Source organism: Sorex araneus, chromosome 1, assembly GCF_027595985.1.
Source record: "Sorex araneus isolate mSorAra2 chromosome 1, mSorAra2.pri, whole genome shotgun sequence".
Classification (NCBI taxonomy): Eukaryota; Metazoa; Chordata; class Mammalia; order Eulipotyphla; family Soricidae; genus Sorex; species Sorex araneus.
Window position 1 is genome coordinate 1,444,435 of NC_073302.1, and position 22,238 is coordinate 1,466,672.

The 22,238-nt window shown below is 65.8% G+C and overlaps 1 protein-coding gene and 1 non-coding gene across 2 annotated transcripts; one reads left to right on the forward strand and one right to left on the reverse strand.

Moving 5' to 3' along the window:
• The first annotated feature begins 14,316 nt into the window (after positions 1–14,316).
• On the forward strand, positions 14,317–19,940 carry WDR5 (WD repeat domain 5). The gene is made up of 14 exons (XM_055133175.1): positions 14,317–14,444; positions 15,252–15,402; positions 15,606–15,714; positions 15,814–15,887; positions 16,007–16,096; positions 16,186–16,275; positions 16,359–16,442; positions 16,946–17,001; positions 17,318–17,364; positions 18,181–18,256; positions 18,469–18,502; positions 18,576–18,650; positions 18,731–18,818; positions 19,180–19,940. The coding sequence occupies exons 2-14, from the start codon at positions 15,322–15,324 to the stop codon at positions 19,278–19,280; spliced, it is 1,005 nt and encodes a 334-aa protein (XP_054989150.1). The 5' UTR covers positions 14,317–14,444; positions 15,252–15,321; the 3' UTR covers positions 19,281–19,940.
• Positions 19,941–21,178: 1,238 nt separating this feature from the next.
• Positions 21,179–21,302, reverse strand: LOC129401016 (U6atac minor spliceosomal RNA). Its single transcript, XR_008628045.1, has one exon. It is a non-coding gene; the product is annotated as a U6atac minor spliceosomal RNA (small nuclear RNA).
• Between the last annotated feature and the right edge of the window lie 936 nt (positions 21,303–22,238).

Sequence of the window (22,238 nt, forward strand, 5' to 3'; positions counted from 1 at the left end):
GCGTGGTCAGACTCCGAGAACGGCCTCCAGAGCAGAACTTTCCCTGAACACGAAGTAGGGGGGACGGCCCGAGGCCAGTGCAGCGGGCAGGGACCACTTGCCTTGCACACAGCCGACCTGGCTTCAGCCCCCCGCGTCCCGTGGGGTCCCTGAGCCCGCCAGGACTAACGCCGGGCATTGCTGGGTGTGGCCCAGCCAATAAACAGCTCTTCCCCAGAGCTTCTGAGGCAGGGGCGCGAGCCCCTCCCCCCCGCCCCGGGGGGTCCAGGCTGAAGGGGCGCTCTGACCCCCTCGACAGGCATGTCCTTATGTAACAGGTTCCTTTGTGGCCTGGGGATCAAACCCGGGGTCTCAGACACAGAGCAACGCCTGGCGCTGAGCCACAGTCCCACCGTCTTCGTTATGGTTTGTCTGGGGGCCATGGGAAGCCCACCCAGCAGTCTGGTGCCCAGGGTTCCTCCCCGCACAGCATGGTCTGCACCCTGGCACGCAGCTTAACCCCGTGCTCTCTAAGGACTCCTTTGTCTCCAAAATCTGTTTCTTTCCGGGGAGGGGGCCCATCCAGATGTGCTCAGGGCTTACTCCCGGCGTGCACTCCAGTCACTAGGTGGGGCTCAGAGGACCAAATCGGGCACCCACATTGAACCCCCCAGATCAACTGCGTGCAAGTCAAGTGCCAGACCCCCGTCCTATTTCTTGAACTCCTGTCCTCATCATTTGGGGAGGCCACACCTAGGGGTCCATGTGGCTTGGCTGGGCCAGACCCATGGGCCGGGTGCGAGGCAGACATCCTCCCTGCTCTACTACTGACCCGGAATCTTGAGCCAGGGCTCCTGGGACCTGCCACCTACCCGCCTCTGTGACAGGACACTCCTCTGTGAGGACTCGGTGAGGAAGCGGCTCTGGTCCACCTCTCAGCCTTTGTAGCCAGTGGAAGAAGGACCTGGGCAGGCCCCAGCCCGAGGCTCTGTGCCCTGCCCTCGGGCCCTCGCGCTTCCTGAAGCACAGCCCACCTCAGGCCTTACAGGGCGTTGTGGGGTTTGTGAGGCCTTATGGGGCTTTACAGGGCCTTACGGGGTCTTGTGGGACCTTACGGGGCCTTATAGGGCCAGGTTAGACGACCCAGATGCTGCCCCCAAATGCCCAGGCCCCCCCTGAGCTCTCGATGCTCCCCACTGACCCTCAGTATGAACCCGACCTCCACAGGTACCCCTTGTTCTGCGTCATCTGGGGGTGGCCAGAAAGCCCCTCTAAGGAACGGCTCAGAAACCTCTTTCTAGGGTCCAGATCAACAAAGTCCGGTACGTGGGGCGTCTGCCTCGCGTGCAGCTGACTAGGGGTCAAAGCCCCACTAGGAGTGATCCCCAAGCACAGAGCCAGAAGTCATCTCTGAGCATAGACCCAGGAGTCAGCCCCGAGCACAGAGCCAGGAGTCAGCCCTGAGCACAGAGCCGGGAGTCGGCCCTGAGCGCCGTTGGATATAGCCCAAAACCAGAAAAAAAGGAAAGGAACCGTCCTCCAGCTAACAGTGTCCCAGCGCAGGGCCTGCCTGGGGCCCCTCACCACCGTCACCCCCCACTGCTCTCTCCCCAGCCTCAGCTGGGTCCCCCAGACTGCTGAGGGCCTCAAGTGAAGCCGCTTGGTCACCCCCACCCGCTTTCCTCATCACTCAAAGGGGACAGAAGTCAGGCGCTCTTGAGTGGCTGCCCTGGGCATCCAGCCCCCTTCCGGGCCTGCTCCTGGCCACCTGCCCGCCAGCTCACACCCCTCCCCCCGCCCTCCGTGCCCAGAGGTGCTGATGAGTGAGTCTCAGCTCCGCGTCAGGCCGGGCCTCTGGCTCCAGCCTCCCCCAGCCTCCCCCGGCAGGCAGCTCCCAAGTTTGTTCTCCAGAAAGCTTCGGCCGGGCCTCCGCACGGGCCCCGCAGGCACGGAGCAGCCGGGCTGCACTCAGGAGCCGGGGGAAGCCGGTTCCAGGGCCCAAGGAGCTGTGCCCCAGGTCAAAATAATCTGGGGGCGCCGCACTCCGGATGGCAGCTGGTGGGGCTCTGGGAACCCTGTCGGTGCCAGAGATGGAGCCCCGGTCAGCCACGTGCCCGGCAAGTGTCCTACCCGCGGCAGTGTCGCTCGGCCGTCCCCTAACCGGTTCCTTCTTAGCGGAGGTGGTCTGTGTTGCGGGGCCTGGGATGGAACCAGGGCTCCTCCGGGGCTCCCAGCTCCCTGCACCTTGTTTTGTTTGGGGGCCACAACTGGCAACACTCTGGGGTGACTCCTGGCTCTGCTGGTGGTGCTCAGGGGGCCGTGTGGGCTTGAACCCGTGCAAGGCAAACACTATGGCGTCACCCTACCCCTGGCGCACCTCACAGTTTTGTTTCCGCGCAGGAGGTGGCCTCGGCGTGTGCACCCCTACAAGGCGCGTGTGCAGCTGCGGTCGGCGCCGTCCGGCACGCGGGGCCTCTCCAGCTCATCCGCTTCTTTCCAGGGTGGGTGGATTTTGCCGGTTCCCGGGGGAGGAATCTCGGTGTCTCCGCAGGAGTGATGGTCCGGCGGCCGCCCCTCCCGTTCCCGTCAGTTTCGGCGTCCTGCCCTCCACCGAGCTCAGGGCTCTGCCCGGACTGGGCCTCAGCACCAGGACACGCGGGGAGACGCCCCCTAGGGTCCCTCTGGGGTCCACTCACATCCGTGTCCTCTGATGGCTTTTATCTGCAAAACTTTTAATTTATTGGGAGAGTGCCCAGGGGCCCTCAGGGCTGACTCCTTACTCTGTGCTCAGGGATCACTCCTGGCCGGGCACAGGGGACCATGTCCTCCCATGCACAGCAAGTATCTTACCTGCTGTGCCATCTCTTTAAGCCTTATCCTCCCATTTTTAGGGGCCAGAGAGATAGGACAGTGAGGAGGCGTTTGCCTTGCGCGCAGCCAACCTGAGTTCAATCCCCGGCGTCCCGTGTGGTCCCCCAAACACAGCCAGGAGTAACCCCTGAGCACCGCCAGGCGCAACCAAAAAAAAACAAAAAAAAGTAACTGGTCCTTGGTGCTGGACAGAGGGAACAGGGTCGGGTCACTTGCCTTTCAGGCAGGCAGCCAGGTGGACCCCAGCACCCCCCACAGTGACCCTCGTACAGAGCCGGGGACGCCCTGAGCACGGGTGGCGGTGGCTCCCCCAACACACAGTCAGTGAAGCTGCTCACCCCAGTGGGGACGGGAACTGTGACCCACACGGCCCCCGGGACCTGTAGCAACCCCAGGACCACCGCCAGGCGTCCGCTCACAGGACAAGGGGCTGAGCCTGAAGCACTCGGCACCCAGGGGAGTTCCCGCCACAGGAGGACCCGAGTCCAGGCCAGCCAGGGCCCGAGGGCTGAGCACTGGCCCCTCGCACAGTCCCCAGCACCGTGGGTGTGTCTGACCACGGCCACGCAAAGGAGGCAGAGAGTGATGGCAGGGAAGTACCCGGGGGCACCCGCCCTGCACCCGCCGGCCGTGGCCCGGGCTGTCGTGGAGGGGGCACCAGAAACACACCCTGGGGTGCTGGGCTCGGGGCTGGGCCCCCACCCCAAGGAGAAGCGTCTGATGGCTCTGGGGGTCCGTGCCTGCTCGCACCCACCCAAGGGACCCCCAGGCCCCGGAGAAAGGCAGAGCACTTCCCCGGTGAGCAGCGCTGGCCGGTTCCCTGAGCACCACCTGGTGGTTCCAAAAACAGAACTATTTGGGGGCCACATCAGGCTGTCCTGGGCTCACCCCTGGGTCTGTGCTCAGGGTCACCGGGTCGCGCCGTGCTCTCTCCTGGCCCAGACACGCAATAATGACAAACCTCCCTCCCGGCTTTGCCGAGACCCCACGGTGGGTGGGGAAAGGAGCTCTGCTAAGAACCTTCTGGAACCACTCCCCGGCCCCCCTGGGCCCCGACTCAGCCTAAGGACCCCCATTTTCAGGCTGCCCCGCCCACTCCACAAGTGGGCTGGGTGTGGAGGGGCCCTGCTCCCTGGGTGGGGCCCAGGGCTGGATGTCGGGAAGACAGCTGCCTGCGGGGGAGGGGCGGGCGGCCAAGGGGAGCCCCAGGAGCCGTTGACCGTGTGACCCCTGCCATGGCCGTCATGGGCGAGGGCGCCCCTGGGCTTGCTCACACCAAAGCCCCTTCCTCCCAGAGGCTGTGGGAGCTGAGGCCTAACTCCCCCCCACCGCCCACCCCCACCCCCACGCCCCGCCCCTACCATCAGGAGATTCCGGTATGAGCCCGCTGGCCCCAGGGCCTGGGCAGCGCTGGGTGGGTCTGTGGGGCTGGGGTGCGGGGAGGGTGGGGGCCCTGGGGCCGGGGTAGGGGTGCGGCCTCGGGGCCAGGGTGCGGGGAGGGGTGGGGGCCGTGGGGCCGGGGTGCAGGGAGGGGTGCAGGCCGAGGGGCTGGGGTGCGGGCCTCGGGGCCGGGGTGCGGGGAGGGTTGGAGACTGCGGGGCTGGAGGCTGTGCTCGGCCGTGGGTGACCAGGTGCTCTGCCTGCCACCCCGGTTTCTCCGCCATGAACGTCCACCTGGACTCACAGGGCAGTAGCGGACAGACAGACGTTCCTGACCATCCTGCCGGGATGAGGGAGCACGAGCGTCAAGACGCCCGCCTCTTAGGACCCTGGCCCAGTTCATCCCCGGCGTGGCCTAGGACCCCAGCCCCCCGGAGGGGTTCCTAGTTCGAGCCCGGAGCAAGCCCGGAGCACTGCTAGGCACGGCCCCACCCCGTCTGCCCCAAGAACCAAACTCAAAACTTGGAGTGCTCTGAGGGGCCGGAGCTGTGCCCGGCAGACCCCTCACACACAGCCGGAGGGGTTTGACCCCCGGCGCCCGACAGCACCCCGACAGCCTGGAGTAAGCCCTGAGCGCGGGGGGGGGGGGGGCGGGGGCCCAAAACAAAACAAAGTCTCCTCTGGGAAGGCCGCGGGGGAGCAGCCGGGAGAGGGGCCTGGGCCTGTCGCACCCGAAGCAGCTGCAGGTGGGGGGAGCCCCCAACCACTCGCTGCAGTGGTGCTGGGAGCAAGCCCCTCCCTGAGCCCAGCAAGATGGCCGTGGGGCCAGAGTGACACGGCAGGACACTCGCCCGACACAGGTGACCTGGACTCCTTCCCCGGCCCTCCACAGCCCCCCAGCCCCGCCAGGGGTAAGCTCTGGGTGTGGCCCCCAGACAGACAGACGCCCCCAGCGCCCGCCTGGCCTGTGGGGACCCCACGTGGCGCCGGGTGGGGAGGGCAGCCAAGGGCAGCCCTAGGGTCGGGGCTCTCCCGCAGCACCCCTGCAGGGATGCCCGCAGCCCACAGCGGGGTGCAGGAGGGCCGAAACCCCAGCCGGCCTGTACCCGCCCTGCATGGAGCTGGCGCATGAGGCCCGAGGCCTGGCTCTGGGGAGGGCCCGGCTGGGGTATCTCTGTGGCCCCAGGTGATGGGCGCGGCACAGAGGGACAGCGGCCAAGGGGCAGGACACGGGCGCTGCAAGCCCCTCACGGCAGCTGCGGAACCTCGGGAACAGGGCTGCCGTGTCTGTCCGGGGGCGGGGCCTCTCCCCGATGGAGTCTCCCCGTGGGGGCGAGGGGGGCCTGAGCAAAGCCCCCGCCAGACCGGTCAGCGGTTCCCACGCCAACTGCCCTTCTCTGGGCACTGGCTGTACCCGCCCCCGCCCCAGCAGCTGCCCTGACAGTGCCCGGCGAGGGGCAGGAGGCCTTCCAGAAGCCGTCGTGGCCACTGCAGTGCTCGGCCTACTGCCGGCTCCGTGCTCGGGAGGCCCCGTGCGGCCAGAGAGCGGCCCCCGGCTGGCTGCCCACGGGCAAAAGCCTTCCCAGGCCACCTCTGCAGCCCCCCGTAATCTTGTCATTCTGGGGGCGCTGGCCGCCCGGAGCCCTGGGACGCCCTCACCTCTGCCCCGTCCATCCTGGCCTGCTCGGCACAGTACTCGGCCTCCGACCACACCAGGACCCACGCATGAACTGGGGAGCAGAGACCCGGGGGCCGGCGGTGCGGGGCCAGCTGACCACAGCCAGCCTCGCGCCCACAGGGCTGCTGCCCACGCTCGGGGACCCCCGGAGTCCAGCTGGCATGGATGGGACCAGGGGAGGTGACCAGGGAGGGATGCTGCCATGTCTCGGAGGAAAGGAGAGACTTTCCTCTGGTGAAGTTCTGAATCTTCGGCCACTTCCGGGGGCTGCAGTGACTGGAAGCCGCCGGGTGGGCCTGGCTTTCTGTGCAGGTTTGGTGTGGCTCCCGAGGGGGGCTGGGTGCCCCAACTGTCACTTGTTCCTCCGAGAAAAACTTTGGTTATTTATTTATTTTTGCTTTTTTTTTTTTTTTTTGAGTCAAACCCAGCGATGCACAGGGGTTACTCCTGGCTCCGCACTCAGGAATTACTCCTGGTGGTGCTCGGGGGACCATATGGGATGCTGGGACTCGAACCCAGGTCGGCCGTGTGCAAGGCAAACGCCCTACCTGTTGTGCTGTTGCTCCAGCCCCAAAATTTTGTGTTTTTTTTGGCGGGGGCACACCGGGCGATGACCAGGGGTAGCCTGGCTCTGCTCTCAGGGGTCACTCCTGGAGTGAGATGGGAAGACAGTAAGCGGGGAGGGTGCCTGCCTTGCGTGTGGCTGACCGGGGTTGATCCCTGGCGTCCCTGGTTCCTTGAGCACTGCCAGGAGTGACTCACGAGTAAGCCCTGAGCACAGTCAGGAGTGGCCCCAAATAAATGCCCCCCTCCCCCCAGGAGGAATGACCCTGGAGGTGCTCTGGGGACCCTGTGGGATGGTGGGGGGCGAGTCTGGGCCACTGCCCGCTGCCCCATCCCTCCGGCCCCGCGTCCCTGCTTCTTCCTGAGGGGAGGCTTGGGTTTGGGTCACACCAGGCAGTGCCCAGGCCTACTCCTGGCCCTGTGCTCTGTCCCTCTCCTGGCCCCGGCGCAGGGAGAAAGATGTTTCCTTAGGGAAATCGCCGAACTCAGTCACGCACCACCGAGTCGAGTCGGGCCAAGCCGTGACCAGTGGGGGGCGCTCGCATACACGCGGCTGACCCCGGTCGGGTCTGCGGCCCACGAAGGCCCACCAGGCACTGCCAGGAGTGTTCCCCGGGCACCAGCTCCTCAGTCCCTGCGAGCCACTTCTCTTCGCTTGATTCTAGTGTTTGAGCCGCACCCGACAATGTCCAGCGTCCCTCCCGTCCCGCACTCGGGAGTCACGCCGGGCAGCTCCGGCCACTCGTCAGGCAAGTCCCCACCACGCACTCTGGCCCCCCAATTTACTCACTTATTTAGGGCGTGGGGCCACACCCAGCAGTGCCCAGGTCTTGCTCGTGGCTCTGTGCTCGGGGATCACGCCCGGCAGGCCCCGGGGCGGTATGGTAGCAGGGTTGGACCCGGTTGCCGTGCAAGCCAGCGCCCTCCGCCCGGCACTGTCTGTGGGCCCAGGCCTGGCACCATCCGCGGGTTCGCTCTCACCTGTGAACAGCAGGGAGTCGGGCATCTTTTATATCTGCTCTGACTTTTCAAAAGAACATTCCCAGTTTTTCCCCTCGACGCAGAGCCTGGGGCAGGGCTGGGGCGCCCCCTGCAGGGTGTCTGGCACGACTGTGCAGTGTCAGCCCCCGACCCTCCTGGGAAGGGTGCGGCCGAGCCCATGTCCCCCCACCCCTGCTCTGCTCCAAACTCCTCCTGGACTTCGCTTCCTCCCCTTTTTCTTTCCCTTTTATTTTGGTCTCTATAGAGCTGACTTTGTCGGCTTCAATCATGTAGTTGTGTGTGTGTGTGTGTTTGGGTCACACCTGGCGATGCTCAGGGGTTACTCCTGGCTCTACACTCAGGAATCACTCCTGGCAGTGCTTGGGGGGCCATATGGGATTCTGGGAATCGAACTCGGGCTGACCGTGTGCAAGGCAGACGCCCTCCCGCTGTGCTATTGCTCCAGCCCCTTGTTTTTTGGTTTTTTGGGGGGGCAACACTCCAGCTGTGCTGGGGGGGCTACTCCCAGATTTCCCTCTGGGGTCACTCCTTGAGGTGCTGAGGGGTCCTGCAGAGCCTGGGGATAGACCTGGGCCCCCCATGCGCAGAGCCTGCACTCTTCACTCTAGGACAGATTTTTTTAAAGTGTTGGGGTCACACCTGGTGATGCTGCTCAGGCTGCTCCTGGGGTGCTTGGGGGACCGTGCGGGGTGCTGGCGGTCGGACCTGGTCCCCGTGCGCGAGCCCACGGGCCCTGAGGCTGGGCCCCTGGATGTGATGGGCGGGTGTGGACAGAGCGTGGGGCCAGGGTGGGGCAGGACGGGAAGTGCCTTGCGTGGCGTCCTCTCCCCAGCCCGGTGCCCTCTCCCCTGCCTGACGCCCTCTCCCCTGCCCAGCGCCCTCTCCCCTGCCCGCTGCTCTTCCAGTTTCCTTGCGGACACCCTGCTGTGTTCAGGGGCCACTCCTGCGCAGAGCTTGGGGGTGGCTCCTGGGAGTGGGAGGCTGGCCAGGGCCTCCCGGTGAAGGTCCACACCCCACCCCTCCTGTTCTTCTCCCCTCGAGCATCCCGCCCCCCTTGTCGCTGCAGAGAGATGGTTACTTTGAACACCGGAGTCCCTATTTTCCAACCGACTGGCCAGCTGCCCATCAGGCTCTCCTAGTCGGTCCTCGGGGGCTGCTGGTCTCTCCCCGAGCAGCAGGAGAACTGCAGCCGTGAGGTTCCTGTTTACTCCCCCAACTCACTCCTGCGCTCATTCGCTCGTCCTTCCCCCTCGCCCCAGCCGGCACTTTTCATCCTCGGTGATCCATCACCCGCCACCGTTCCTCCATCCACAGCCCAGGGGAGTCCCCAGGGGCCCTGGGTGGTGTCGCCACGGCACCCTCCCGGCAGGGCCCTGGCTGGCTGGTCACAGCAAACACCCACCATCTAATCTACCTACCCACTCCCCCACCCGTCCATGCCCCGTCCATGCCCCGTCCATAGGTGTCCCCGACCCCATCCATAGGTGTCCCCACAGCCCAACACCCTCTTGGGAATAGTAGCATCCAAGCGACTGCTGTCCTGCGGGCCTGGGCCAGGCTGCTGCCAGGAGGACGCAGCCCAGAGAGCCGGGCTGGCGCTCTGCTGGAGAGAGGCCCCCAGGGAGGGCGGAGCTCCGGCTCGAGGAGGGCCGGGAGGGGGGCTGCGTGTCAGTCTTCCAGGGTGCTCAGGGCAGACTCCCTGTGGGTTCAGGGACTCCGGGGACCAGAGTCGCAGGACCGGGCAGGGGTTCCGGAGTTGTCTGTGCTGGTTCGTGTCTCTGGGCCAACCCAGCATATCCCTAAAGTGGCCCAAAGGACCACATCTCTGTTTTAGTTTATCTTTTGGCTTTTTGGGTCAAACCTGACATTGCTCAGGGGTTCCTCCTGGCTCCGCACTCAGGACTCACTCCTGGCGGTGCTCGGGGGAACCTTATGGAATGCCGGGGATCAAACCTGGGTTGGCCACGTGCAAGGAAAACGCCCTCCCTGCTGTATTATCGCTTGCTCTAGCCCCTCACATCCCTTCTTTTTTTTTTTTTCTTTTTGGGTCACACCTGGCGATACACAGGGGTTACTCCTGGCTCATGCACTCAGGAATTACTCCTGGCAGTGTTTGGGGGACCCTATGGGATGCTGGGAATCAAACCTGGGTCGGCCGCGTGCAAGGCAAACGCCCTACCCGCTGTGCTATTGCTCCAGCCCCCTCACATCCCTTTTTTTGAGCCACACCCAGGGGTGCTGAAGGGTGAATTCTGGCTGTGGACTCGGGAAGTACCCTTAACAGTGCTCAGCGGATCCAGTACGTGCATGGCAAGCACCCTACCTGTTGTACTCCCCGGCTGGCCCGCCATCTCCCTCCGAAAAACAAATCCTGATGTCTTCTGTGGGGAGAAGCTGGGGCTGGTGCAGAAATCTAAGGCCCACCCAGAGAGGGGTAGATGTCTCTGAGAAAGGAAAGCACTCAGACGATTCTTCCAAAGGGTTTCTCAAGGAGTTCTGCATCCATAAAAATCAACCTGGGTGTCGCCACAGTGAAAGCCGCTGCTGTGACCTCCCTCCTAATCCGGGGCTGTAGCTTCCCCTTCTCAGGGCTCCACCCTTCTCCAGGGGGCCTGGGATTTCTGCATCTCGGTAGGGATTCGGTTTCTCCCGCTCAGCATTTGCAAGTCAAAGGGACATGGCCCAGTCAGTGCCTGCAGCCAGAGGCCAGCCCTCACCCTGGCAGGGGCGAGTGCTTGAGTCTGGGTTGTTCAGGCTCTGCCTCTGATTTTGGTGAAATTGGGGATAAGGACGCGCCAGGCTTGGGGGGGCAGGGGGGACCCTGCAGGGAGGGGGCCGCAGAGGGAGCTGGGGACTGGGCCAGTACCCGGCTGGACGCTCCACATCTGCTGGTGTTGCGGCCTTGAAAATTCTGCATTTATGGAAATTGTGCGTGGAAACAGGGTACTTCCCCTTGAGCCACACGAATGTTCTGAGAACAAATCAACCTGATTTCCTCTAGTTTTTATTCTCTCCTCCACTTCTGCTTGTCATTGTTTTCGGAGTCAGACCAGTTTCTGGAGGAATGCAAAGTTTTCAAGTGCAGACAAGAGGGGCCAGAGCGAGAAGGCACAGCAGGGCGGGCCTCGCATCTCAGCACCCCTCTGGCGCCCGGCACCCCGTGTCCGGCCCAAGCCCCTCCAGGAGCGACCTGGGTGTCATCCACACCGCAGGCAAGACAAAGCAAAACTAAACAATTTAGGCAAGTAAAGCGAATCACTTTCTCTTTCCCTGCTGTCACTTAGTTGAGGCTCTTAGCTGGGACCTCAGCTAAGGATTGTAAAACACAGGGACTTTGTTACATTTTGGTTTTGGAGCCACACGGGGCAGAATCTGAGCACCTTCCCCACTGCCCCCAGCTCTGATGCAGATTTGTTTGTTTTGCTGAAACAAATGGGGCTGTGCTCAGGAGTCACTTCCGCTGACCTGGGGGGGCAGGGAGGGTCGACATGACATCCTGGATTATCTCAGCCCGCCCCTCCCCCCCAGCAGGTTCTGGGTCTTCTGATGGTTTTACCTCCTGGCCCTGGTGGTTGCTGAGTACGTGGGGTCTGGGCCTGGGCCATCACTGGGAGGGGCCGGGAATAACAGTTTATTTTGATTTTTTTGCCACACCTGCTCAGGGGTTACTCCTAGCTCTGCACTCAGGAATTTCTCCTGCAGGGCTGGAGGAGGGGCAGAGACCTTACCGGATGCCGGAATCGAATCCGGAACGCCACATGCAAGGCAAAGGCTCTCCCCACTGGACTATCCTCTGGCCCTGCTGAGCATCCACACAGGCACACAGACACACACACACACACACACAGACACAGACACACACACACACCCTGCTGAGCACACACACACACACAGAGCACACACACACACAGACACACAGACACACAGAGCACACACACACAGACACACAGACACACACACCCTGCTGAGCATACACACACACACACAGAGCACACACACACACACAGACACACAGACACACCCTGCTGAGCACACACACACACACACACACACACACACACAGAGCAAGCTCAGCGGGAGGCCAGGGGGGAGCCCAGGACTCCACCCGGTGTCCTTGGACAGGGCCATGCCGCTCTTTCCCTGCCGGCCCAACGCTCCAGTTCTGTGAGGTGAGCGTCTAGGGTGGGGAACGGACCAGACCCAGGAAAATCCAGGCGGTCCCATGCACTGGGTTAGATCCTCTTTGTTTCTGTCTGGGGGCCATACCCAGCTACGCTCAGTTTACCCCTGGCCCTGCTCAGGGATCACTTCTGGTGGGCTTGGGGGCGGGATGGGGGCCAGGGATCCAGCCCAGCTCAGTTACGAGCAGAGCAAGTACCCTGTCCGCTGTGCTATCACTCTGGCTTGGCTCGTTAATCTTTGCTTTAAAAAAGCAAAAATATGAGGCCGGAGCGATAGCACAGCGGGTAGGGCGTTTGCCTTGCACGCGGCCGACCCGGGTTCGATCCCCGGCATCCCATATGGTCCCCCAAGCACTGCCAGGAGTAATTCCTGAGTGCAAAACCAGGAGTAACCCCTGAGCATTGCTGGGTGTGACCCAAAAAGCAAAAAATAAATAAATAAATAAATAAAAAATAAAAAAGCAAAAATATAAAGTGGAGAAGGAGAAATCAGTGGCGCTGGGAACACTGGCCAACCTAAGTCGTAAAAATGAACTGGGGGGGGGGGGCGCGGAGCGATAGCACAGGGGGAGGGCGTTTCCTTTGCACACGCCGACCCAGGTTGGATCCCTGGCATCCCATATGGTTCCCCGAGCACCGCCACGAGTGGTTTTGAGAGCAGAGCCAGGAGGAACCCCTCCCTGAGCGTCGCTGGGTGTGACCCCAAAAAAAGCTCAGCCAGGCACAAATCAAAATGGATTAAAAAGGGGCTGGAGCAATAGCACAGCGGGGAGGGCGGGGAGGGCATTTGCCTTGCACGCCCGACCTGGTTCGATTCCCAGCATCCCATATGGTCCCCTGAGCACCGCCAGGGGTAATTCCTGAGTGCAGAGCCAGGAGTAACCCCTGTGCATTGCTGGGTGTGACCCCAAAAGCAAACAAACAAACAAAATGGATTAAAAAGGGGCTGGAGTGATAGCACAGCTGGAGGGCGTTTGCCTTGCACTTGCGGCCGACCCGGGTTCAAATCCCAGCATCCCATATGGTCCACTGCCAGGGGCGATTCCTGAGTGCATGAGCCACGAGTGACCCCTGTGCATTGCTGGGTGTGACCCAAAAAGAAAAGAAAAAAAAATAAACAAAATGGATTAAAAACCTCCATATCAGAGTGAGTCTATCGTACACAAGGAAGATTAGGCAGAACTCTCCATCACGCCCAAGGCCTCCCCTCACACCCAGACATGCCACAGGCACCACGACAGGTGCTGGCGAGGGGAGGGGCGCAAAGGGACCCTCGGTCACCCAGCGGCCCAGCCTCTTTGGAAACAACATGGACAGTGCTCACAAAAGTAGGAATCCCCATCCTTGCTCCTCCCAGGCCCTGGCAGCCCCTCGAGCCCCCACAGTGTCGGGCTGCGTGGTGAATTCGAGTTCCGTGACACTGACAGCCCAGTAGGAGCGTGGCAAATTAGATGGGAGGTGGCCCAGAAGCCCACCGAGCTCATAAGCGAAAACAATAACGTGAAGGTTTATTTAGCACAAATAGCTCAGTAAATCTCAGACAATGACTTTAATAAGCCTATTGTGAGACATAACAATCCGCACAAGTTTTCTCGCACTGAACCATTTTTCAATAATTCCATTTGCCATTTTGTTGTAACAAGCAATGTAAGCTAAATTACTTTGTGCCTGCGAAGGGGGCAGGTTGGGGGGGTGGGGAAAGGGGCAGTGGCGGAGGGACGATCACCCGGGGGTGGGGTCAGCGTTGGAGTGCAGGACACAACCGCGTCATGAGCAACTTTGTGAACCATGGTGTTCAAATAAAATTAGGAAAAGGTCAACTGGGCATTGGGGTTAAGAAACAGCAACTCCAGGACTTTGAACGTACCCGAAGGGCCCCGAAGTGCAACGCAGAAAAGCTTCGTGCGCCCCTGTTCACTGCCAGCAGTCAGGGGCCCAGGCGCAAGGACCTGGCATGGGGTGGCCACGCCACTCACTGCTGCATGGACGACAGGGACAGCTGGCCGGAGAGGGACAGACAGTCACTCAAGGGGGAGTATAAAGGAACAGAGTAAGGGACAGCGGGAGCGCCAGGGAGCTCTTAGGGGCCAGCTGGCCCCACGGGAAGGCTGGGCCGGGGAGGGACGCCCAGGGCGTTGGTGCTTTGGTGCGGTAACACTGTACAGGAATCGGGAGTAACTTTGTAACGTTGTCACTCAGGAGATCCAAGAGACACGGCGCGTGTCTAACACCCGGGGGCACGCGGCCCCGCGCGGGACTCTACATGCGCAGGCGTCGGGGTCACCGCAGGCCCCAAGTACCTTTTTTCCTCTTTCTGGGCACACCCGGAGGAGCCTGCGGACATGCGGCGCTGAGGCCTCCTTTTCCAGGGGATGCCACAGCCTCTGCGCCGCTGAAGGCTGGGTTCCAGGGAGCTGGAACAAGCCCGGCCTCTGTCCACCGGGGGGCAGGTGCGGGGCACCGAAGCACACGAGGACACCTGGACTCTCCCGCGGGCGCTGGGAGACGCCTCCGCCCGAGTCAGATCGCGCGGGAGAAGCGGGGCCGGGGTTGACCGCTTCGGGCTCGGAAGCGCGTACGGCCCCTTTAAGGCGTTGGCGCCCTGGGCTTTGTGTCCCTCGGCGCTCGCCGTAGGCGCCGTCGGGGAGGCGGGCCCCGGCTCGCCCCGCCCCCGGCGGCCGCCCGGCCCCCCGCGCACGCGCACTGGCGCCGCCCCCCCACGCCGCCTCGTCGCTCTCGCTCCGGCTCCCGCCCAGGAGGCGGCCGACCCGAGCCCCGCCGGCCGCCAGGTAAGGGGCGGGGGTCGCGGCCGCCCGGGCGCCCCGCGCGCTGCCCGGCGGCCCCTCCCCGCGGGCCTCCGCGCCCCCGGCACGCGGGCCCGACCCCCGGCGCCCAGCCCGGCCGCGCCGCCCCTGCAGGCGCGTGGCGGGGGCTGCCGCCCTGCAGGGACCCCCGGCCCGGCCGACCGGGACCCCCGCCCCCGCCCGCCGGGCGTTGCGCGCGCGGACCCTCCCGGAGCGGCCCCGCGGGGCTGCGTGTCCCCGAGGCTGGGGGGCGTCGGCGCCGCCCTGCAGGGCCCGGGGGCCGGCGCGATTGTCCCTCGGCGTCACCTGCGCGCGGGCGCGGGGCGGCCCCGGCCCGAGACCACCTTTGTGCCCGCGGCCCCTCGGCGCGGGCCCGGGGCCACCCGCTGCACCGCCTGTCCGGGGGCCGCGGGCGGGGCCTGGGGGGTCGTTGCGCGCCCCCCGCAGGGCCGGGCCTGTGCGTCTGAACCGCCGCCCGCCCGCCCTGCTCCCACCAGTGCGCCCACCCGCCTAGGGCCGCCGCCCTCGCAGGGCCCGGCCCGGCTGTCACCTGGGGTGCCGGGGGGGGGGGGGGGGGGCCTGGCTGTGTCCCCTGATACAGCGCCCTGAGCTCAGTGTCGGGCCCGGACCCACCCCCAGCGCCCGGCAGGCTTCCCGCGGGTCCTGATGCCCTGATGCCACCGCCCTCCCGTGGGGTGGGGGCGCCCCGGCACAGCGCCCTTGACTGGAGGGTCAGTGATGCCAGGGCGAGGACGCGGGTCCCTCCCTGGCCGGTCACGGGCCTGTGTGCAGATCTGCAGGCTCTGTCGGCCGCTCGCTGCCCTCCAGCCTGTGCGTGGGGACGCTCCCGTGAGCCGGAGACATGGCGACGGAGGACAAGAAGCCCGAGACAGAGGCCACCCGCGCGCAGCCCACCCCCTCGTCCTCGGCCACGCAGAGCAAGGTGGGCCGTGAGCCTTGGGGCTGGCGGGCCTGCAGCAAGCGCCCCCTGTGTGGGGAGCCTTCAGCAGGAGGCGGTGCGGGCCGGTGGGGGTGGGCCTCGGGGAGGGCAGTTCTCGTGCTGTGACCCCGGGGGGCCTGCCGGGCGGTGCCCTGGGAGCTTGGTGGCCCGGGACAGGGTCCAGCAAAGCCGTGGTGCTCCCACAGCCCACCCCCGTCAAGCCGAACTACGCGCTCAAGTTCACACTGGCCGGGCACACGAAGGCTGTGTCGTCCGTGAAGTTCAGCCCCAACGGGGAGTGGCTGGCCAGCTCCTGTAGGTCCCAGGAGCCCGGGCGCGGGTGGGGGTCAGGCCGGGGCCCGTGTGTGCACTGGGACGGCCCGGCAGCTCTGCCCTCTCCTTCCTCCCTCCCAGCTGCCGACAAGCTCATCAAGATCTGGGGTGCTTACGACGGGAAGTTCGAGAAGACCATTTCTGGGCACAAGCTGGTAGGTTCCGCCAGGCCCGCTGCCCGTGTGTGGCGGCCTCCCCGCCGGGCCCCAGCCCCCTCCCGGCGCCCATGGGGTGCTCAGTGGCCCTGGCGCAGCCGCCCGCTCTCCCGCCGCAGGGCATATCGGACGTGGCCTGGTCCTCAGACTCCAACCTGCTGGTCTCCGCCTCCGACGACAAGACCCTGAAGATCTGGGACGTGAGCTCGGTGAGCTGGGGCGGGGGCTGCGGGCGGGCCGGCCCGGCCGGGTGCCCGCGTGCCCGACCCGGGGTCAGCCGCTCCCCGTGTCCTCGCAGGGCAAGTGCCTGAAGACCCTGAAGGGCCACAGCAACTACGTCTTCTGCTGCAACTTCAACCCTCAGTCCAACCTCATCGTCTCTGGCTCGGTGGGTGCGGCGGGGCCGGGGGGCTGGGGGGCCGGGCGGGGCGTGGGGGGCGGCCCCGGGCTCACCGCCACTGTCCGGTGCAGTTTGACGAGAGTGTGCGGATCTGGGACGTGAAGACTGGAAAGTGCCTGAAGACGCTGCCCGCGCACTCGGACCCCGTCTCTGCCGTGAGTAGGGCGGGGGGGCATCGGGCATTGTCCCTGTCGTGCAGGGCCTCAGGGAGGGCGGTGAGTGGGCAGGGCCCGCGCAGGGTCCCTCCTGCGTGTCCAGGAGAACCGGGCTTGGCTGCGGGGGGTGGTGTCGAGGCCCCAGGCCCGTCCCTGCGACCCCAGAGCTCCCGGACAGCCGTGGGGCCACCGCCCAGCCCCCCACGCCTCTGATGTGGGGAGCACGAGGGGGTGTGGCCGGGTGGGCTGGGTGAGTGGCCTCGGCGTCCCTTGCTGGGAGGCTTGTCCCTCTGCTGGACGAGGGGCCTGGAGGCCTGGGCTGCGGGCTGCAGGTGCCCGGGCAGGGCTCTGCCCCGTGTGCAGCCTCACCCCCCACGTCCCGCGGCCCCGTGTGCAGGCCAGGCCGTGCAGTGGCCCCGGCCAGGGCGCGCGTGCTCCACCTTCTGGGGCGGCCGGCACTCGCCCGCCCGGCCGCTGGCTTAGCGGCTCCCCTGCCGCCCCAGGTCCACTTCAACCGTGACGGCTCCTTGATCGTGTCCAGCAGCTACGATGGGCTCTGGTGAGTGAAGCTTCGCGCCCGCCTCGGCCGTTCCCGGGCCCTGGGCACGCGGGGCGCTGAGCGCGGCCTTGGGAGGCGGGCGGGTAGGGGCGCCTGAGGAGAGGGGAGCCGGGTCCCTCGAGGGGTGGACACTGTGGGGAGCAGGTGCAGCCGGAAGGGGGGTCTGCAGAGCCCTAGGGCAGAGCGGGGGTGGAGGAAGGGGGACTGCAGACCCCCAGGGCGGGGTGTGGTGGGTGTAACCCTGAGAACAGCCTTGGGCTGTGAGTGAAGCTCTGGGGACACTCGGGGACACTCGGGGTCGCCTGGTCTGTTGTAGTCGCATCTGGGACACGGCCTCGGGCCAGTGCTTGAAGACGCTGATTGGTGAGTGGGGGGTGTGGGCGCTCAGGGTGGGCCCCTCGCCAGCCTGCTCAGGGCACCCCCTGGGTACGGGGCTGTGCCGGGGTCCTCCTGGCCATGATGTGGGCGAAGGCCAGTGGCGGCACCTGGGGCTCCGTGTCCCTCGGGCGCCTGGCCTTGAGGAAGGTGAGGGAGTGCTCACCTCACAGTGCTCGGCGCCCTGGGGACGAGGCCGAGTGGCCAGTGGTGGGAGGGACTGGGCCTGCCCCTGCTACAGGGCGCTTGAGGAGGGGTGGGTGGGAGGGGCCGTGCGCCCCCCCAGTGCCCGCCCACCCTTCATGGTCCGCCTACCCTTCATGGTCCGCCTGTCATTCTCTGCGTCCAGTCACTGCCCTGCCCTGTCATTGCTGCGCACCTTCGCCGCCCAGTGCCCCCCCAGTGCCCCTGCGCCCACCCTTCTCGCCCCGCCCCCCTCACCCTTCTCCTGCCCTTGCAGTGCCTTCGAGCCTGTGTGGGGAGGCGCGGCCCCGGGGGCGGGCCCAGCCACAGCGGCCAGGTGGTAATCGAGGGCGCAGGACGCCCGGTGTCCAGGCTCCCGGGCTCCCCTCACTGGGACATGGTCAGCCTGCTGGGTGCCGACTCCCTCCCCGGTGTCCTGGGACTGGCCGCACCCTGCCCCGAGGAAGGGCTCTGCATGGTGGCAGCTGGCCACGCCTGTCCAGGGGCCGCAGGCCACGCCCCGGGCACTCACCCTGCCCTGCACATCCTCTTGGTGGTGGGGGGGGCGGGGCTGCCCATGGCCCCCTCGTCCCGGTCAGCACCCTCCTCTGCCCCACGCAGACGATGACAACCCGCCCGTGTCCTTCGTCAAGTTCTCGCCCAACGGCAAGTACATCCTGGCTGCCACCTTGGACAAGTAAGCCCCTGGGCTCTGGGGTGCTGGGAGGGGCCGGGGGGGCCCGGGGAACTGCCCAGGGAGCACTGCCTGGCGAGCACTGCCCGGCCGGGCACAAGGAGTATCCTGCTGGCCCTGGGAAGTGCGGCCGCCTGCCCCGGGTGCTCTGGCTGGGGGTAGCAGGTGCCAGGGGTGCGTGTGACCCTATGTGACCCTGTGTGACCGCCCTCCAGCACGCTGAAGCTCTGGGACTACAGCAAAGGCAAGGTGCGTGCAGCGGGGCGGGCGGGCGGGCGGGGGGCACTGCGCGACCCTCGGCTCACGGGGCCTCTCCTCCCAGTGCCTGAAGACCTACACGGGCCACAAGAACGAGAAGTACTGCATCTTCGCCAACTTCTCCGTCACAGGAGGGAAGGTGCGTGCCCCCGGGCCGGCCCTGGGGGGGGGGGGGCGTCAGGCAGAGGCGGCGCTCCCTGACCCACCCCTCCCGCACAGTGGATCGTGTCGGGCTCCGAGGACAACCTGGTGTACATCTGGAACCTCCAGACCAAGGAGATCGTGCAGAAGCTGCAGGGCCACACGGGTGAGCTGCTGGCCTCCAGTGGACACTGTCCACCCTGGCCCCACTGCCGCTCAGGGTGCGGCCCGGCCCTGGGCGCCCAGGCCAGGAGTGCTGCCCCTCCCTGACCCCGGGGCAGGGCCTCTCCAGGCTTCCCTGGTCTCCCCGGGGTCTCGGGACGCGCCTGGATCCTGGTCCACGGTGACCGGGACTCGGCAGGGGTGAAACTGCTCGGGGACCAGGCTTGGCACCGTCGAGGGGCTGCGCCCAGTCCTTGGTGAGGGCAGCAGCTTCGGGGGCGGGCCGTGGAGGGGACCCGAGACCCCCGGCTCTCAGGGCCCGCCCTGCCGGTACCCCCCACCGAGCCGCCCCCGGGCCCTTGCAGACGTGGTCATCTCGACGGCCTGCCACCCCACGGAGAACATCATCGCCTCGGCCGCGCTGGAGAACGACAAGACCATCAAGCTGTGGAAGAGCGACTGCTAGGCGCAGCCGCGCTGCAGGACCACCCGGAGCCCCGTGTGCCCGCCCCTGGCCACTCCAGGCCGTGTGCAGAGTCCGTAGGAATTTTTAATTTTTTATTACAAAGCGTGAGTTCACTTGATCGGCGTTGTGTGTTTGTCCCGTGGTGCTGTCCTGCCTCCCGCCCGCGCCCTGGGCCTGCAGGGGGCAGCTCTGAGAGGGGCTCCGGAACTGGTGGAGGAGCAGGGGGGCTTCGCGCTGCCTCCTGACGCCCCTGCAGGCGGGGCCTGGGGCCTCGGCATCCGTCTTGGGGGAACAGACCCCCCGCATGAGGGGCCACCCTGGAGCCTGGTTGGCACCTGTGCCCAGTGCCAGCGTCCCCGGGAAAGGCGGAAGGATGGGGGGCGGGGTTCTGGACCGTGGGGGAGGCAGAGGGGGGTCCTGGCGCTGTGGCAGGCGGTGGGTGGCTGCCTCGGTGCGCCCCAGGGCCAGGCGTCAGGCCTGGCTGTCCCCATCTCTGGCGCTGGGAGAGGCCTTGTCACAGCCTGCGTGGGCCCGGGCGGGGCTGCCACCAAGCCCCAGGCCCTCCAATAGAGTTTATTTTTTCTACATTTGAACTCTCTGTTGTAGATTTCTGTAAAAATGCATTCTTTTTGAAAAATAAAAGATTTTCAAACCTTGTAATTTTGTCCTTGAGCTTCTTCCCGTGGCCTGAGCCGATGTGGGGGTCCTCTGCCCCGGGCCCCCGCTGCCAGTGCGCTCCTGTGGGAGATGGGGGAGCCATGTCCAGAGGGCCTGGGCGGCCCCACGCCGGTCAGGCCTCTGCCCCCCATGCTGCATCTGCGTCAGAAGGCACCTGGGGGTGGGGGACGCCATCCCAGCACCTTGCTGCCTGCCCCCCCCCACCCACAGACGGGGAGTGAACGTCAGCATTCCTGAGCGGGCCACATGAGCACATGCTGTCTCGTGTACACGCATGCAGGCATGCACACGGCTCACGGCACGTGCGCTTGTGACGGCCGCCGACAGCCATCCTGTCCCCAGGTTCACCTCTTCCTCCCGTTGGGGCCTGAGCCCCTTGACCTCGCGTCTCCTGGGTGAGCGGCCGACACCCCCGGTGCCTGGTGGGCACAGCTGGGCATCGGGAGGGCGGGGCGGCTCCTTGGCGCCCCGGCAGGACTGGGGACCCGCGCAGTGACCGAGCCAGCCCTTGCCGTGGGCCCGTGCGCCCCCTGCAGGCCGGCCCTCGCACTGCTGGCCGAGCTGCAGGGAATGACCACTCGCTCTTAGCCCCGGGGTAAAGGCCTCTGGGCCTGCGGGACTTGCAGGCCAGTGGAGACGGCGCCCTGCAGGCCAGGGAGGTGACCCAGCGGAGAGGGACCCTCTTGGAACCCAGGACGCATTGCACGGTCCCGCCCACTGCAGGTGTGGCCCCGCCCTGGGTCACGGCCAGTTGTCCAGCCGCTCCAGCGAGCGCGGTGCGTAGGGCGAGGGTGCCAAATGCCCTGGGTGGGGAGCCGGGCCTCTGCCCAGCCGCGCCCGGGGTCCCTGGTATCGCTCCGCAGGGCTCTGCACCAGTGGCCGGCCCGGGGCCAGCACCCTCGCGCCGGCTCCTCGGGGCCTTCTGGAGAGGGCCACACGCTGCCTCCGTGGCCCCGGACGTGGGAAGCCTTCTGAGCGTTTGCAGCCGTGGTCGGTGGGCGACGCCCGGCCCAGGCCCCCTGCCCGCGCCGGTAGCACCACTGCCCGCCGGGCGGGAAAAGCGCGGAGCGGCTCAGTGGCGCCCCCGCCTGCCCGGGAGCGGAGTTGCGGGCCGGGCCGGAGCGCCGGCGTTCCCGGCGTCCCGCAGGACAGAGGGCAGCAAGCTCCGAGCAGCACCGGGCGTGGCCGACCACCAAGGCGGAAACCGGGAAAAAACATCCAAAAAACGTTGGTTAGATGCCACGAAGTAGGTGGCAGTGCCTTAACCGTATGCGTGTTGCAAGGCCGAAGCCTCTTCCATCCTTGTCAAGGGGAGTGCTAACCTTCTCTCCTTTCATACAACACGGCTCGGGCGCCGGCCCGCCTGCCATTTAACGGCCCGCTCCCGCCCAACATTTTGCTCATGGTGACTTTAGGGCGGCTGCCTCCGGCCCACTGGGTCCTGTCCGCCGGGCCGCAGAGCAGCAGACGCCATCCTGCCGCGAGAACAACCCCAACGGCCCATCAAACAATGTGAACTTCAGAGAAGGAGAAACATTTCTTCTGTCACTCTAATATATTCATAAAGCCAGCCAATGAGAGGCTGCGAGAAGCACCGGAAGTCCTCGCGCCTTTCGGCGTCGCAGGTTCCCCGGAAACAAAACAGGGTGGCGCACTTCCGGTAACGACGCGCGGCGGGCGGGCCGCCAACGGCACCTTCTCCGGAAATAGAGAGATTCTCGCCAATCAGAGGCGGAGTTGTGGCCCCGCAAAAGTGACTTCCGGATGCCGCCGCGCGCTTGGAACTATGGGTACTAGGCGGGCTGGGGGCGCGGCCTGCGCATGCTCCGTCCCGGTCCGTCCCGGCGCGGGCTGACGCGCGTCCCGCCCTTCCCTGCAGCTGCGGCGCGGCGGTTCGAGCCTCGGTGCGGGTCGAGTCTCGCGGTACCGCCTTGGCTTCTCCTGACCGCCTTACTCGGGCACCTGAGATCGCCCGCCTGCCCGTCCCCGCGTGCCGTGCGCTGCGGAGCACGTGTGCGCGCCTGTGTCTGCAGCGTGTGCCTTTTGTGCGCCCGAATCCTGCTTCCTCGATCGCGGATTCGTGCGTTTGCGCACGCGTGTGCACGTTCATGCCTGTGTGCACGTGTGTTCAAGTATGCATGCGTGCTCGTGTATGTCTTTCGTGAATCCACGTGCGCGCCGATGTGTTTCCGGCGCCTTCCCTGCTCGTGTGCGCACGTGTCCGCAGCCACGCGTCACAGGCCCCCAGAAACGCGCGCACACTGGAGGGCAGCAGCCGCG

Bases quoted from the DNA above. Each gene is read 5' to 3' on its own strand.
- WDR5 (XM_055133175.1), top strand. From the start codon at position 15,322: ATGGCGACGGAGGACAAGAAGCCCGAGACAGAGGCCACCCGCGCGCAG. The intron at 16,443-16,945 runs GTGAGTAGGGCG...CTGCCGCCCCAG, and splicing joins ACTCGGACCCCGTCTCTGCC to GTCCACTTCAACCGTGACGG. The intron at 17,365-18,180 runs GTGAGTGGGGGG...TGCCCCACGCAG, and splicing joins GTGCTTGAAGACGCTGATTG to ACGATGACAACCCGCCCGTG.